A 16,430-nucleotide genomic window follows, 5' to 3' on the forward strand; every position below is an offset into this window, starting at 1 on the left:
CCAGCATTAGTGAGACAGTGACATTTTAATCCTACCAATATATTGAAGATGCACAACCAAGAGAGGTGATAAAGTCACATTGCTATGGAGATGGGGTTGATTTTTTTAATCTCAGATGTTTGTAAAGCCCTCTGTTTGATTTCTAGGTGGCTGTGGGAGGAGACAAGTCTGCAGTGCTCTCCAATGTCATTGAAGAGCTGGTGAGGTTCCGCTCCAAGGTCCGGCATTACGCGCTGGCTCTGCCTGAAGCAGCGGACGCTGCGCCAGTGGAGGGTGCAGCAGGAGCCCAGGGATCCAAACAGGAGCAGAAGGAAAAGAGGAAGCAGTTAATGCAGGAGAGAAAGCCCCTCTTGGAGGCTTGTGACAGTCTGCGTGGAGACCTTGCTGCCTTTGGAATCCACATCAAGGTAGAAGACAGTAACTCTCTTTGTGAGACTCTCAATCACTTTTTAAGATAACACATATTTTTGTCCTTCATTCCCCTTCAGCAGCTTGTGGTGTGGTGCCCTGCTCCCTGTGCGACTGCAGTAGCAGGAGGTGGAAGTCAAGCCCTTGTTTGGCTATACTTCTCTTCTGCTGCCTTCTCTTCTGCTCCCCCTCAGCCTTGTTGTTGTGTTTCCATGCAAGCCACTAATAATCTCATAATATTCAGAAATCTCTAAGTTGCCCAAGTTCAGTCCAGAAGGAAGGGTGTGAGTAATGTGTGCAGCTTTAAAGATTGCAAAAGAACTGGAAAGTAAAGCAAGATGACTTGTGAAAATAATGCCTTCCTTCTACCTAGCCCACACTTCCCACCAAAAATAAGTCTTCATGAGAAAGCCTCTTCCATCTTCAGCAGCTTCATTTCCAATTGTTCCTGAGCCATGGGGACTCTGCCCAATTCCTGTACCACTCCTCTCTCTTCCTGCTTTCTACTTTTAGCCTACACCTAATGCCAGTGTTCTTTTCCATTATCTCAATGGCATCTCTGGCTTGGGAGAAGACCCTCTATGGCATTACTGCCTTCTCCTTCTTCCAAGGACCTGCATTATTTCCTTAAGTGCTGCTTCTTCCAGTTCCTCTTGGTCATTGCCCTTCTTGCTTCTGTGAGGTGAGGGTCAGTGTTGCTCCTTGAGTGCAGAATAATCCTCTGCATTCTCTCCCTCCATCCAGTTTATACTGTCCATTTTTCCTTTCCTTGGGAACGGATGCTGGCAGGTCTGGTTCCATAGTTCCACCAGTGGGAGGATGGAAAGCACAGTGACATCAGGGAGTGACAGCACACATGCTCCAGCTGCTGAGCCTGAGGGCTGTCACTGGTCACCGCTCCTGTTGCAGCGCAGCGCGGTCGGCGCTCTCCTCTCTTGGGTGGCAGCGAACGTGCCGGCACAATCCGGGGTGAGGGCCAGGGCATGGTGCTGGTGGTGGTGAGCTGCAGCTGAGGAAGGAAAGGGAAACTGCAACATCTGCTTCCTTTAACTTGTTTGTAAATCCCCACTACACTCACCTGCCAAGCAAGTTGCAAATCCAAACAACTGTGCTGAGACAAAGTCTTGGAGAAGCAGCCTGTCTTTTCATTTATTGGGAAAATGCTGCAGCTCCACCTCCATCCTTTTGCAGATCTGTTTTGGTTTGTTTTTAAGGAGATTTACATTTGAAAACCCCACAAATGATCCAGGATTCAAACCATTCCATTCATTAAAAAAAAAAATTTAATAACATGAAGCTCAGCATAATTTGACCCAGACTAGATTGCTCCAGAAGACAAAGCACAAATGCACTTAGGAGCACACACAGAGCAAGCATCCAAAGCTGAACTCCTGCTTTTTTTTGCTGATACTGTGGAAGTGTCTGAAGGTGTGTTGTGAAGTTAGCTTACACCTTGCAGATCCCAAAGAGTCCTGCAAGCTGAGTGATGCAGCTCTGCAATTCCTCACACAGGCTCACTAAATCATGTGTGCAAGGAGACACAGCCTACACAAAGCAGGACTCTCCCCACCCTCTTGCTCAGCATGAGTCTGCCTGGCTGGGGCAGCTGATGCCAAAAATGCCCTGGTAGAACAGCACCTAACAGGGGTCCTGCTTGCCTAATAATTGCTTGAGGAAGCTATGTGAATTTCTCATTTCTGCCCAGCCCCTCATTTCCACAAAATGTTTGAGCCTCACACCATTCATGCATTAATGCCAACACACTGCCCTCTGTCACGTGAGGCTCAAGCAAGGCAGCAACTTCTGAAGTCCATGTGCAGGTGGAAAAGCAGCAGAAGAGATGAAGCAGACAAGCCTCAGCTCCATCCAGTGCAGACTGGGACCCCCCTGGTTGGAGGCAGGGCAGGAAAGGGGTGGCTTGAATAGAAGCCTAATTTTCTTAAAAATCAGCTTTGTAGAAAGGGTAGTTCCTCTTTCAGGTTCTAGCTTGTGATTTCCCTAGTCTGGTTTCTTCTGTCAGGTTGGTCATTGCAAAGGATGTTGGCTGAAGTTACATATCTTGCAACAGACTGATTAAAAAAATCCATGTGTCTTTTCTTGTCATTGTGGCATGCTTGGAAGCTGTGCTACCAAGTGAAATGTATTTAGGCATCAAAAAGTTTTCATTTTCATGTAAAAAAAGATTCAACAATTCCAGCTGCTCTCATGAGTCAGCACTCATGGAACATCATTGTGTGTCAATGTTCAGATTAACTTTAATTTTCAACCGTTGCAAACAGCTGGTTCTAAATAGAATGTTCAATTTAGCTGTAATATTGCCTTTCAGAAATATGACAGTATCACATTAGATAGATTAAAATCAACAGGCTTCTGTCCTGAGTTCAGATCAGACATGGTCAGCAGTACATTCATATGTATTGAGTGTTTTTTAAGGAACGTGAGCCATTGAGACTTGAAAATACAATTGCATGAGTGTAGCTACTCATGTGAGAGGCTGCACTCCCCTGCAGCATTCCATGCTGAAGAGGTGACATTTCTACTCTGTATTTCTTCCCTCTGAGCTAGGAAAAATTGTCTAGTTTTGTTTCAAACTCTGAGCATTATTAGTAGCAGTGGCATTCCTGTGAGATTATATTCCCACCTCTTTTGCTCAATTGAATGAGCAGCTTTGCTGAGTGAATCTTGGTTAAAAAACCTGTGATCCACTTGGGCTGGACTGACCTGCTTACTTTCTCTTACAGGACAGAGCTGCTGTTTCAACCTGGGAAATTGTGGAAGGAGGGCAGACAGAGAAGCAGACTGAGAAAAAAAGCTGATCCTTCATCCTTGGACTTGTTTTTTATTTCAGCTACTTCAGCAACTGTTGTAAATACTAATTCTTTCAAAATAAAATCTGTTGAACAGAATGGCTAAAAAGGATAGCATGTAATTTGAGGAAAACTGTTGGCACTAGTACTTGGTAAATAAATACAGGCCTTGCAGCACAGGTGGTGGAAGCATCCACAGTGCAAGGCAGCACAGGAGCAGCTGAGCTGATTTAACACCATGAGGCATGGGTCTGTTCTGCTGCAGAATGTGCCCCAGCCCAAAGGCTGTGTCACCTGCCCTCAGCCCGTGCTGCTAACCTGACACAGAGTTTAAACATTGTGAAGGCAGAGGCAAGAACTTAGGCCTGTCTTTAAGATGAAAACACTTGAGTTTTATGCCTTTTGGTCTGACAATTCTGTTCCTCTCAGACATAGGAATGGGGGATACTTTTAACCTCAAAGTATTTCCTTATTGCAGTGGTGCTGCTTTGATCCTGTGAAACCTTTACCTGTAATATGATGGTATCCAGTTACCTGTAAGGCTTGGTACTTTTGTTTGCTTTTGCACAGAATACAAGGAGACTTCTCTAGCACTGGGAATGTAGCACGCTCAGGATCTCTCCAGAATTAGGAAGATAAAATTAGGAGATATATATATATATATTAGTATAAAGTATATTTAGTTTTTACCTGTTCAGTTACCTTTTTGCTGGCCATGGCTGCTGTGGGTATGGGCAGAGCCTCTCTTACACCTGAGGTGAGCTGTGTTCTAGGGCCTGTGGTGATACAGGGCTGGTACTTACCTGGTACCTGCACTTTCTTTAAATCAGTTTACAAAAACGTAAGAACCAAAAACATGGGTTCATCTACAGGGCACTTGTGTGTTTTCAAAGTGTCTGTTCATAAGGATAAAGGCTTTCTCTTATACTGTTGAGAATAGAATGTGTAGCTTGTTTTCTACTCCCTTTCTCCATTATCTGCACTTCAGGAGAAGAGTGGGGTGTCTCTTCATTCAGCACTGGGGCACAGGTGCTTATTTGACACAGCTGGTATTGTACATTTGCTCGTGGCAGTGTTGTTCCAGCAAAACAGAGTGAATGGTGAGCAGCAGCTCAGCTGCTGTGGGAAATGGGATCAGCACACACCAAACAAAGTCCAGTCCATTTGCTATTATTTTTATTTCCTACCAAAAGAAACTGCTACATTTCCAGAATGTTTAAAAATTGTAACAATTCGTATACATTAGTGAATAACGGAGTTACAACTTCTGTGTAGCTTTAAAACAGGGCAAGTTGAAATCTGTACTGAGCTCTGTTAATTGATTGACTTCGCCTACTCATCATTATAATACCACTGATGTTCTAATTACAAGAAAAAAATCACTTATTTTAAAGGCAGCAGCTGTTTTAAAAATCAGTTTTAACTTTCTGATTTCATTTAAAAGTAGTCAGGTTTCTCAAATACATTTAAGGGGAGGATTAATAGCTTAAGTTTCCTCAAAGATGCAGACAGTTTACAAAACTGCTTAAATTAAACACTAAAACCGTATTTCTTAAGAGTAGTCTGTGAACCCTCATAGAGCAACACAAGCAAACACTTAAAAACCTATTTTAAAAATAGGTAACTGGTTTAATAAGAAAAAGAAAAATGCATCAGGGTGAGGTAGTAGTCACAGTGCATCCATAAATACCAACTCTAAGGGCTGAAGGGAAATACTTGGAGTAGCCTTTCTGATTCTGGGTGCTTTCTGCAGGCAGCTATTGCAAGGAATGAGAACAGTCTGACTGGTCTGAGACACCACATTCCAGCTGAGAGCATTGCAGGGGTGGCTGTGCTGAGCAGGAAACATCCCCTGCAGGATCCAGATGCATTATGTGCTTGTTCCAGAGCTTTAATGAGCAGCAACTCTTGGAGCTGGAGTGGAGGGTCAAGGGCAGCACCCATTTAAATTTACTTTGCATGAACTTGCCTCCCTCTCCAGTCAGGTTCAATCTCTACAAGCTTTGACTAAATCTCCAAAAATTTAAGGAATGGTCCTGTTCAAAATCCCACAGAAGTTCTGCTTTACACCTAATGCTTGCCTGCTCTGCCAGTGTGCCAGATCAGTGTGGCCCTGACAGTGGCTGTCTGTCCTGCAAAGATAAGTAAAAGCCTCTATGCTTTTTGCTCTAAAATCTTCTGCTTTTTGCAGTGCTAAGGACTGCACCTGAAGCTCAAACACAGACCACCATTTCTGCTCCTGCCTTTGACCTGCAGCACATGCTGCCTGCAGTGTGCTGTGAAGGCACAGGTACGAGCCCTGGGCTGCCTTTTGTTCCTCCAAGTTGTATTCCTGCTGGCTCACTGCTGTCCACCTACAGATCTGTGTGCTGGGCTGCTCTGAGCTCTAACCCAGCAGGCAGCTGCAGTTTTAGAAGCACTTCACTGTTCCATGATCACTGAGAGCTGAACCAGTTCTGCTGGGTATCACTGAGTTTCGTGCCCCACCTAGTACCTCTCCAAATGACAATTTCACAAGTTCATTGTGCTGAGTCAAGACCAGATAAAGAAACAGAAATTTATTTCTTTTCCAGGCAAGCCTAATTATTGTTTAATGAATTTTACTGCCAAGATAACTATAGCATATCTTTATTCTGCCAAGGGGGAACTTAAAAAAAATAAGAAGACATTGCAGGAAGGGATGCCTTGTCTAAACGAATGCTGCCTCTAGGACCGGGAATGGGAAAAGGCAACTAATTACATTCAAAATCTACAGCAACTCTCATGCATTCCCTTTCCAAAGAGGCTTACTTTTTGCTTCTTATTCTACTAGCATGGCAAAAAATGAAGTGCAATAGCTAATTCTAGACAGAGGGTCTAAGAATGACAAGTGACAACCTTGGTGAAATCCAAAAAATTCAGTTGAGCTGGTGGAAGAATTTCTTCTAAGTATCAAGTGCATTTTTTTTTTTTTGCTGTTCACACTTTAGTTATTGCTCAATAACTATCAAAAAGAACAGAGGAATACTTTCAGTTCAGTTTTATTATATTATAACAGATCTGCAACTACAGCTTATTTCAGCCAAAACATTTTTGTATCCCAAACTCTTAAAAAATATCTACATTAATCATATTTTTCTATTCTTAAAAATAAAAAAATCTACCTAACATACCAATGCTGCTACAGTACTTGAAAGGGTGCATTATGTAAATTCTACGGTACATGTAATTACTCTTGCTTGTACATTTTCTTCTTCTCTGCTGCTTTGGCTTCAGGTTTCAAAAAGTTTGTTAAAAGCTGTTCCAACTTCTGAAACCATGTCAGAGGCTGTCATTGAACGTCCAAATTTCTGAAAAGCTTGCTGGTTAGACTGCCTTGTGAGAGAGCAAGCTCCAAATGCAGCCACTAGAAAGGGATTTTGACTGAAAGGAAAGAAACCAAAGAACAACATTATAAAGAGAATCCCAACGCTTCTGTGCAATCTGTGAGGTGGTGGACATCATCTTTATACCCATAAATGTTAGCAGTGCCAGGAAGGCCTCTTAAGCAAACATGTTCTCACTCTTGCACTAAATTTGTCTGAATTTTTTAAATTAAATTCTTTCCTACCCATGGCACAGCATGTGATGAGAAACACCACCAGGGCCAAAGCACCCAAAAGGCCAACAGGCTTAAAAAGTGGGGAAGGTGTTCCATGTCTAGTTTAACTGATGTGAAGCTTCATGCTCTCCTTCAGAGGAAGACTGAAGGCTCACCTGACAGCCTTTCAACCCCCTTTCCATTCTCTGGGTAACTCCATTTAGTTTTTGTCTTGGAGAGGTGGGGATGCAGACAAGAGATGATTTTCAGGAGGGCCATAAAGACTGCTCCAGGGCCTTCATTAGATCACCTTAAAAGGGGTACAGTGGCAAGTGAAGACCACAACACAAGCTAAAGCACTGCTGTAATGCCTCCTACACACTTATGAACTGCCCAAGAGTGTACCCAGACCGAGATCTGCAATGCTGAACCTCCCCCACAGAAGCCAGCACACTCCAGAGCCACCTCCACCCTTCACCTCCAGAGCATCTTTTCATAGGCTGGGCCATGGGAGTCACTTCTGCTGCCTTAAAACAGAAAACAACTGCAGAATAGTTCAGCAGCCAGTGCTGTGCTTCAGGTCTGGCCGATCAGAAACCTCACAAAGACCTCACAGAAACCTCAGCTGAGCATTGCTGCCTGGAACACATTGAAGACCTCCTGACTCCTGCCAAGTGAGAGTTTTGTGAAGGATCCCAATGTAAAACACAGACAAAGCAGGACATGACTTTACAATTAGGTGCTACACTAAACAAAATCTCCATGTACTCATCAAGGTGCAGGAGTATTTAACACACCTTGAGAGTTAATCCTGGGTGCCCAAACACTGCTCTGAAACATGAGCTGTGTACAGGCTCCTGGGCTCAAAGCTGCTAAAGCACCAAACACATCAGCTTTCTCAAGTGAGGAATCCTACCTACTGTACCACTAGCACCCCTGAAAGCCAGCACAAAGTCAGTACTTGAAAACCTCTCTGTACAGACTCATTCTGAAATGCCAGAGGCAGGCACAAGCTGGAAGGACTGGCTGGACTGCCTGCAGTGCAGTCTCCAATTGGATGCCCTGACTCACTGAACCCAAAAAGCTCCTCCTTTCCTGCAACACATGAGGTAGGCAGGATTGGTACAGCAGGTGTCTGTGAAGGGTCACCTTAACACCACTGCAGGACACACAATGCACTGCTGATGCCAATTGTACTTTTCCTTCATCTATAAAATAAAGGAGTTTCGGAGCGAGCTGTTTAGAAAAGCCACAGGACCTCAAGTCAGGAGAGCCTGGAAAACACATGCTGTGTTTGCTAATCTCTCCAACAGTTTAATACTGCTGTGCTGTACCCCATGCAAAAATGAAGTCACTCTTTTAATGACTTAAAACAGAATTCCTCCTTTAGTGGCAGCTGCAAATTCAGATACCCAGAATGACAAAGGAAACCAAGATTGTGTACGTTAGACTTCAGAATTTTGAAGCCTGAGGCACCTTGTGCAGTGCCCTTGTGGTAACACAAACACAGCCTGGATAACTCCCAGGGATATCTGATACTGTGCACATGCAGCATCCCAAAGACTACAGGTCTGCACTCCTCAAGCTTCCATAGCCCCTGACCTACTGAGAAAAGGAACTGTAACTCCCTGACTGCTAACATTCCTTTCCACTTTATCTGAAGCTGATGCTTGCACAGAAAGACTCCATGACTATCTGAACCAGCTAGTTCAGCAGGAACTGACATCATTTAACTAAAAAGCCAAAAGCCATCTGCATGGCTGCTTTATGTACAACCAGAGTGGACTGCCATTTGGCCTTAAAAGATTTACTCTCTCTGAAATTGTATTTTATTTGCAAGTTTCAACATACCTGCTCCCCTGAATTACACAGCAGGAGGATTCACCAAAATAGAAAAAACAAAGCCAAACAACATGTCTTTTGAATTACAGAGATGTTATTGCCAATGACTACCACGTATTTATCCTTTCTACTTTCTGCCTACATTCCAAAGTTTTGAAAACACATACCTCATACATAAATGTCCTTATGAACAGATCCAGAGGCTCTTCTTCTGCCTCAGACTTGGGAGATGTTAGATTACTGAAAGGTTTGTCTTATTATAATTCTTACTGTTATGTAGATTGTTCTAGAACACCCTTATACTTTTTAAAAGTACATGTATACTTTCTTACCAAAATCTCCAATTTCATTTGGAATTCATATAACAGCAGGTCTACAACAGTTGCCATAGGTGAACACAAACTCACAGCAATTAAGTTATTAATTAATATTCATACCCGTTTGTTTTTTCAGCTCCAGCAACAAATGCCCAGTGTGCCAAGACGCCAAGAGAACCAGAAAGGAGGTCCCCCTGTCCCCCACATCTCCGGCTGCTTCCTTCGTGGCTGCACACAAGAACTGTGAACACACAAACCAAAAGCAGTCAGGTGCCTTTATCCCTCTGCCTACAGTGACAGCACTGCAGCTGCCAGGGTTACCCTCTGAGGCACACAGCAACTAACAGGTGGGAGACTTAACACAGGCAGCAGAATACACTGAAATACACTGTTCTTAAAAAAAATAATTGCATTAACATTTTTTAAATACTTTTCTCATTACCTTTTAATCCTTTGCATGTAACATTGCACAATGTGAACACTTTTTCCACTTCACTCAGCCTGCACAGGTGAGTTTAGTTATTCATGTGGCATCATGAGCCATCACCCCAAACTGACCAGGTCCTTCCACAAAGCCATTGCACAAACATAATTCTTCAGGGTCTCTGACCTTCAGAGTTTGCCAGTGTAAACCAATGTGTTTACAAAAAGCAAATGCAAAACAGAACTAAAATCTCAAATGTTCTACTGTATCCATCATGAAAATATTTTATTGAAACAGCCCTTTCCTTAGGCTTTGTAAAAAGAACATGCAAGACAGATTTATTTTTGTTCTGCCAATCGACAGTGTCCTCACCATCCCTGTACGTTTCTGTCAGCACTGTCACTGTGGATAAGCTGTGTCAGGATATCAGATGTTACACTTCTATTTTAAATATACAAAGGACCTTGATCAAACTGATCTCTTTGTGTAGCTTTAACTATGAGGAACACACAAATGGTTTCACTACATTTAACTCCTTTGTTCTCCACTCTCAACAAGCCCAAGCAGGAAGCCTGGAGGACATATAAGGCACATAAAAAGAAAATAGCACCAATTCTGCTACCCTTCTCCAAGCTCTCTTGTGGGTATGTACCTACCCTTAGCTTTTTCCTTGCTTAGTTCTGACGAAAAAAAACCCCAGGAGAAATTATTTTCCTCTCCTAGGAGGATGGAAGAGCTGGCAGAATCATGACTGGCCAAGTGTGATCCTTAGCATCTCCAGTCAGCTACTGCAGGATTCAGGACTGTGCACACAATCCCTTGTGTGTTGCTGAGCATGCCAAATATACCAGCAAAGGATAAAGCAAGAGCAGGCATTGCTTGGACAACAGCTCTTACCTCAAGCCTGGGCTCAGTTTCTCCAAAGAGTATAAACAGAGCAGCTCAGGTGTTTTAGAGGGAGTACTGCCCATATTTTTAACATTTGAAATAATTTTTCTTTTTCAAACTAATGGAAAAAATTTGCACAGAACTGAAGGAATTGCAGATACATCTTTCTAACTAGCAAGTGGTAAAAAACTATATAATGCCAATAAATCCCTTTCAGTTTGTTATGTGCAACACCAAAGAATTGTACTTCACTTCCATTTCCTAGTGATCCTTCCAGCAGTAACTGTGGGGCTCCCAAGGCCAGGCAGTTGTGCGTGTTTGCTGCCACTGAGAGGGCAAAGATTCATTAGTCACCAGGAGCACAGCACCACTGCAGCCCTGCCAGCAGTTCATTTTCCCAATCACTCTTCTGCCCTTCCCCCTCCCCCTCTCAAATTAAGATTCTGGATGTGTTTCTCAGTGAGCAGTAGCTAATGTCAAATTTCACAAGTGTAATGCCCTTCTGAGTTAGCTATCTGAAGAAGGTATGCCCCTTTAGGTGGAGTGATTTATTCTTATTTTTATTTTAAATACAGTGCTTTGGAGAAATTACCTCCAATTCTACTACTTTGAAGATGTTATCTCACAGGATTTTCACTTTGAGGGCTTGAACTGCTGGCAGGAGGCAGGATGGAAATCCTCTGTTCAAAAGCTTTGGGGCCTTCTGACTGACAGCTGAGCACAAGCCCCTGCTTATTAGCTGTATGTCACCATCTGCCACTATTCTGTACCCCCATAACCTTCCAGTCATTTTTGAGCTGTACAGGAAAGCAAGATCTCAAACTAGGCCAATTATAATACTCTGCTAAAAAAAAAAAAAAAAAAAAGTGGTCTTTTGTTTGTGGTTCTAAAAAGTAAGTCTCAAATATGTGCAGACTACCTCACAGGCAACAATAAAAGCAGACCTTTGTACTCTGCACACAGATGCTGGAAAACAAATCCTTGGAATACCTTCAAAGAAGCAGAACTAGAGGAAATTCACTTGAATGAGGAGGGAGATATAACACAATTCTTGTGCAGCGACTCGGCTGATCAAAGAACATCTCAAAATAAAAGGATGATGAACATGACAACAGGCAATGGGAAAAGGATCTAAAAACACTTCTGAATTACAGCCATTATTAAGAGCTTTTAAAATCTAAGGAGTCCCACAGTGGCATCAAGACAAACTGCCACACTGCCAAATCAACACGGGATACTTTTCTCACCCTTCTCCTAGAGCAGCAAAACAGAATTGCTGTCTTCACACTCTGCCAGTGCAACATCCCCCAGTGCATGTCTGAGCCTGCTCTGAGGACCCTTCCAGCAGCTCCTTCAGGACACAGGGGTGATGCCTTTAGGTTGCCCTGAGCAGTCACAAGCAGTGGCAATGTTACAAGACCTTGATTAGCTGGACATGGCTGAATAGTCAGCTGTGATGCCAAGAAGGTGGGCAGCTCTGTTCCCTGGAAAGGTGCACAATGCTCTGTTTATGTGGGGATGAAGCTGGTTCTGATGTGTTGTACATCATGTACATCAGCAAACATAGAAAACATGGTTCTTGGAAGAGCTGGGGAGACCAAGATGACTGCATGTGGGACAACAAGGAAACCACAAAGACTGAAATCAGCACACTGTGTCAATTCTGAAAGGGCAGCAGCCAGGGCCACTAGGTCAATTAGTTTGACACCAGTCTGGATGAAAACAATGGAGAGGTTCAGTTATAGCTCCACTCACAGAAACACACAATTAATGCTGGTCAAGCTGGCTGTTACAGCAGGGTGTCCAGTTCTGTCTTCTAACAGGTCTGAGCAACCAAATCTGATGTCATTATTTCTCAGGTTAATGAATCAAAGAAAAACCACCTCAGTATAAGTAGCAGACAGTTTTTTAATGAAAACTGATTTATACCAAGTAACTCTCAGGGAAAAAAAAATTACCCTACTCCCTAGCACTTATCCATGCAGCACACATGGATACACACATCAGAAGAAAAGGCTAGATGAAATAAAAATGTCATCACTGAAGAAATGCCTGCAAGGAGATCTGCTAGAGTCAGAACAGCCACAGTCCTATTGAAGAGTTTCAACACAGTCTCAGCAAGTAAACATCACATAAATACTGCCAGAGCTTTAGGCAGCAAATACAACACGTCCCTCACATATAATCACATGGATTTCTTGTGTACCTAAATCCATGGAAATAATTGGTACTGAAATGAGTGTAACAGAAACAAAAAATTGAAGGCTGTCATACTGACAGAATACTGTAAAGCAAAATTCAGGAGGAGGTTTAGGCTTCAAACCATTCAAAACTCTGCCCCAGACTTTCTGGGTAACTATGGTCAAGTTATTTACTAGGTCTTTGTTTAAGATATCTTCAAGAAGTGCTGAAAAGGGAGTGATGGTAAGATACACATTAATATTTGTGAAAGCATTCAGACCATGGTGTCACACCTAGCTGTATCATTACCAAGTTTTAAAAAAAGCCTAAATTTTGCTGCTGCCAAAAGCCCAGAATTACCTATTTAGGGGTATTGTATGCTTAATTAAAAAACAAAACAAAAAAAACAACAGTCTCTTATATAATTGAAAATAGCTGTTCTCTCTTTGAAGGAAAAAAAACAGAATGCAGTAGGTTTGCTGACTTCAAGCACTACAAGTTAACTGGGAAGTACAGATTTTGATATGGCTGGATGCAGGCAGCACCATTTACAATGCCAGATCCTAGATACATCACAATTAGAAAACCAAAATTTTTCTAACTACAAAAGATAGTGTGTTTCTGCTTGTTCCTGATTCACCATGTTCACCCAGTAGTGAAATAAATAAATTAATCTCTGGGGTGGTTTTTACTTTTGCATTTAGAGCACAACATGTGAAAATGGGACAGTTTAGGTGTGGTCAAGAGGGCTGAAGAGCTTCTGTGAAATATCACATTTATTGAGATGGCAGACTGAAAGACTGGAGATTTAAATTTAACTCCTGAATCTCAGATGTCCTGAACAAATTCCCAGCACTTGTTTTGCTCTTACAGAGGAAGAGTATTACACTCACCCTAATGTGGTCAGGAACCCATGGATGAAACATGACCATTCTAACTTCTGATACAACCCAACTGGATCAGCTAACAGCCACCCCACACAACAAACACACTCCAGGTTAATTAAAAGGCTTAATATTTCCATTTTCTATGCAAATAATGTAGCTACCAAGGATCATTTTGCCCCATCAATGCAAAATTTAGACCAATATCAGATTTCTAGTATAATCTCTTACCAATATACATCTCTGACCTAGCGTGTATCTACACTAGTAATACATTTATCTTTTTCCTTTTGCAAATTAGTTCACAAAAGCAAATAGCTGGAGATCATGGATTCCCAGGAACATGTCCCAGACTGCATACAGACAGGGAAATCAAGTTTAATGACTCTGGCTGGAGAAACAACTCAACTGATGTGGAAAATGTAAGTTGGCTTTTATATAAAGGGTGCTTATACTTTTTTATTCCCTAATCACACTTTTAAAACTTAGGTAAGTCCTTGAGTGCGAGATAGAGCAGTTAATTTAAGTTGAGATGAAAATGTCCCACATTTTCCATTAGTTTTGTTGGCTAGGCACAGGAGGCAGGGCCAGGTGGGCAGTGCCAGGGAGAAGCTGGCTGGGCTGCACTGCCAGAGCCAGCACAGTGGCACCAGGGACAGGAACCATCACCTTCCCCATTCTGCTCATTCTGCAGAAGCAGGACTGGAGACAAAGGTGCTGCCTCTCAGTTATAAATCTCTCAGTTATAAATCTCTCAGTTATAAATCTAGGTGAGATTTGCTCAGCAGCTGTGAGTGAGCCAGGCAGTGACAAGCTTCATTTCCAGCTGTGTGGTGAGATGAATGGCTGGAATTAGAAGCAGCACTTGGGGACTTATGGCAAAAGTTGGCTTTTTAGCCCTTTGGCAGTACTCAGTATTCTGCCTCATGTGCTTCCTTGCTTCTTTTGACCATAAAGCTGCACCTGAGCAACTGAAGTTAAACCAAATTTGGCTACTGGCTCCAGGTAGAAGTAGTCCCAGGCAGTAGCAGGATGGTTCCCATAAAGCCTGGCTTTTGGAAGGGAGGAGGGTCAAATACAGAAAAACTCACTGTAATGTTTAAAAACCAAAATCCAAATACTCTAATTCAAGGACCTAACCAAATTTTAAACATGTTAGGAACTAAGGCTGGTATAACCACACTTTATTATTGACCAGTTCTCCAAAGAATAATAAAAAGATAACCTTAGAGAGCTGTGCCATAGTGAATAAAAGCTGACTTACCTTTTACCCATAGGCTGAGTACTCATTCCTACCCTGGTCAGTGATGGCACTGATATCACCTACCAAGAGCATGGTGAAGCTCATCTTTGTAGAGCAGGGAATCAACAACTGTAGACCAAGCTATAATGTGAAATTGCAAAAGGAAAGAGAAAAAGAGTATATAAAACTTAATTTAAAATCTGGGTGATTATGTTCACAGGCCAGTTGGCAGCTCACTACTGAAATGGAGACAAATTTTAGAAAAACCTCCTTTATACTGGAGGGCTGCTACTGCTTTCACAGAGGCCAGTATGTGACTCTGAGGCCATCTAGTCTGATCTGTGAAAACAAACTCTAGATGTATCCAGACACTTCAAAGTTGTGAATCTAGCAAAGTTTCAGGTATGTGGCTCTACTAGTTAATTTGTCTAAATCTTACTTTGAGTTTATTAAACTTCAGCTTCCAATCAAAATTTCTTGAGCCTCTCTGTGTAGATTACAAAGCTTGTTGCTGAGAGTAGTACTTCAGCAATGCCTGACACCAAATCACCTGGTAACCCTTTCCGTCTTCAGGTAGCAGAAGTAAACTGTCTACTGCATTTCCTACAGACACATGAATAAAACTACTGTGAAAACAACCATTACAATCACTCTAAGCTATAAAGCATTCACAAACCCAGTCTTTCCTGCTGCAAAATCTGGCATCTTCAAAAAGCCTTCCTTCCTCAACAATTAAGCATAAAACACTAAAGTTACATAGTTAAGTTTGCAATTTCTCAATTTCTGGTTTTCCTGGAGAGCACTGAGACTTACTTTTCTCTTTTTTTTATTTTTCCTGGAAAGCACACATGCAGTATTTTCCCAAAGGAGAAAGTTTAAAAGTAATATATGCAAACTACAGTGTCAGTATGCTGAACAGGAGGTCAAACAGGAAATGCCTAATAGGCAGGGCTTAAGCACTACAAATGGATGGTGACATGACAAATAAAAGGCAAGAGGAGTACACAAATCTTTTCATAATGTTTGATTGTGCTCAGAGGACACTGGCCCAATCCAATAACCTTGGATTTCCCTGATGTATGTAGTCTTAGCTGAAAAAAAATGACATCAGATCAAAAGAAGAGACAGATGAAAAACAAGAGCAAAAAAACCTGAAGAATTCGAGGTCAGTGACAGGACAACATATTCCATGTTTGGCACAGAGCACACAGTAGAATCTCCTTTCTCAATGTAATTTTGCATTTGAGAAGCTTTTAAAAAAACGACCAGCAGATCAGACCCAAAGAACATTGTTAAAAGGAAGGTGAAGTCTGTAGTTTCTGCAAAATTCTCAAGAACCTTCTTCAAAGTCATGCAAACTCTAAAAACAGTTCTTGTAACAGACATTATAACCTGCTTTCTTAGCTCAGCAATGCTGCCTGTAATGTCTGTAATCCAACAAAGCATCAGTGATAGCACCAAGGTAAGAACAAGAAAGCAGCCTACAGCTGGACATCAATCAACTGCTATAAAGGCACAGAACTGTTCTTATTTCAAAAACAAAAGCCACTTCACTAGTAGAAGAAAATACCAGAACACAACAGAGACAAATAACAAGGTGGGGATAAAAACAAAACCAATAAAAAACCCCAAAAGCACACAAGACATACATGAACTTGTGCCACATATGAACATTCAAAATTGAAACTGGAAAGAACTTCACTTGTTTCCTGGGGTTTTTTTTAAATCCTGCATGACAAGAGACATTGGAGACCTGTCCTGTCTCTCCAGCAGGTGTGAGATGCAATTATCTCAAGAGTAACAGTTTAAAAGGAGAACAGACATATTGATAGATATACTAGATAATGTACTCCAGCTAAAGTGCTCACCCAGTCTTC

The 16,430-nt window shown here is 42.1% G+C and overlaps 2 protein-coding genes across 6 annotated transcripts in view; one reads left to right on the top strand and one right to left on the bottom strand.

Annotated features, from left to right (window-relative positions):
• The window catches only part of CARS2 (cysteinyl-tRNA synthetase 2, mitochondrial), a 35,216-nt gene extending 31,902 nt beyond the window's left edge, over nucleotides 1-3,314 (top strand). Inside the window, exons 14-15 of the mRNA XM_066545322.1 lie at nucleotides 147-407; nucleotides 3,150-3,314. Coding sequence (XP_066401419.1) covers nucleotides 147-407; nucleotides 3,150-3,224 — 336 coding nt within the window. The 3' untranslated portion in view covers nucleotides 3,225-3,314. The remainder of the gene's footprint in view (nucleotides 1-146; nucleotides 408-3,149) is intronic.
• A 1,060-nt stretch (nucleotides 3,315-4,374) lies between these two features.
• Nucleotides 4,375-16,430, bottom strand: part of NAXD (NAD(P)HX dehydratase) — a 51,308-nt gene continuing 39,252 nt past the window's right edge. For all 5 annotated transcript variants that reach the window (XM_066545327.1, XM_066545324.1, XM_066545325.1 and 2 more), the window contains 2 exons: nucleotides 9,054-9,174; nucleotides 4,375-6,617 (listed from right to left, as the gene is read on the bottom strand). In XM_066545327.1, coding sequence (XP_066401424.1) covers nucleotides 6,467-6,617; nucleotides 9,054-9,174 — 272 coding nt within the window. In that variant the 3' untranslated portion in view covers nucleotides 4,375-6,466. The remainder of the gene's footprint in view (nucleotides 6,618-9,053; nucleotides 9,175-16,430) is intronic.

Source organism: Molothrus aeneus, chromosome 2, assembly GCF_037042795.1.
Source record: "Molothrus aeneus isolate 106 chromosome 2, BPBGC_Maene_1.0, whole genome shotgun sequence".
NCBI lineage: Eukaryota > Metazoa > Chordata > Aves > Passeriformes > Icteridae > Molothrus > Molothrus aeneus.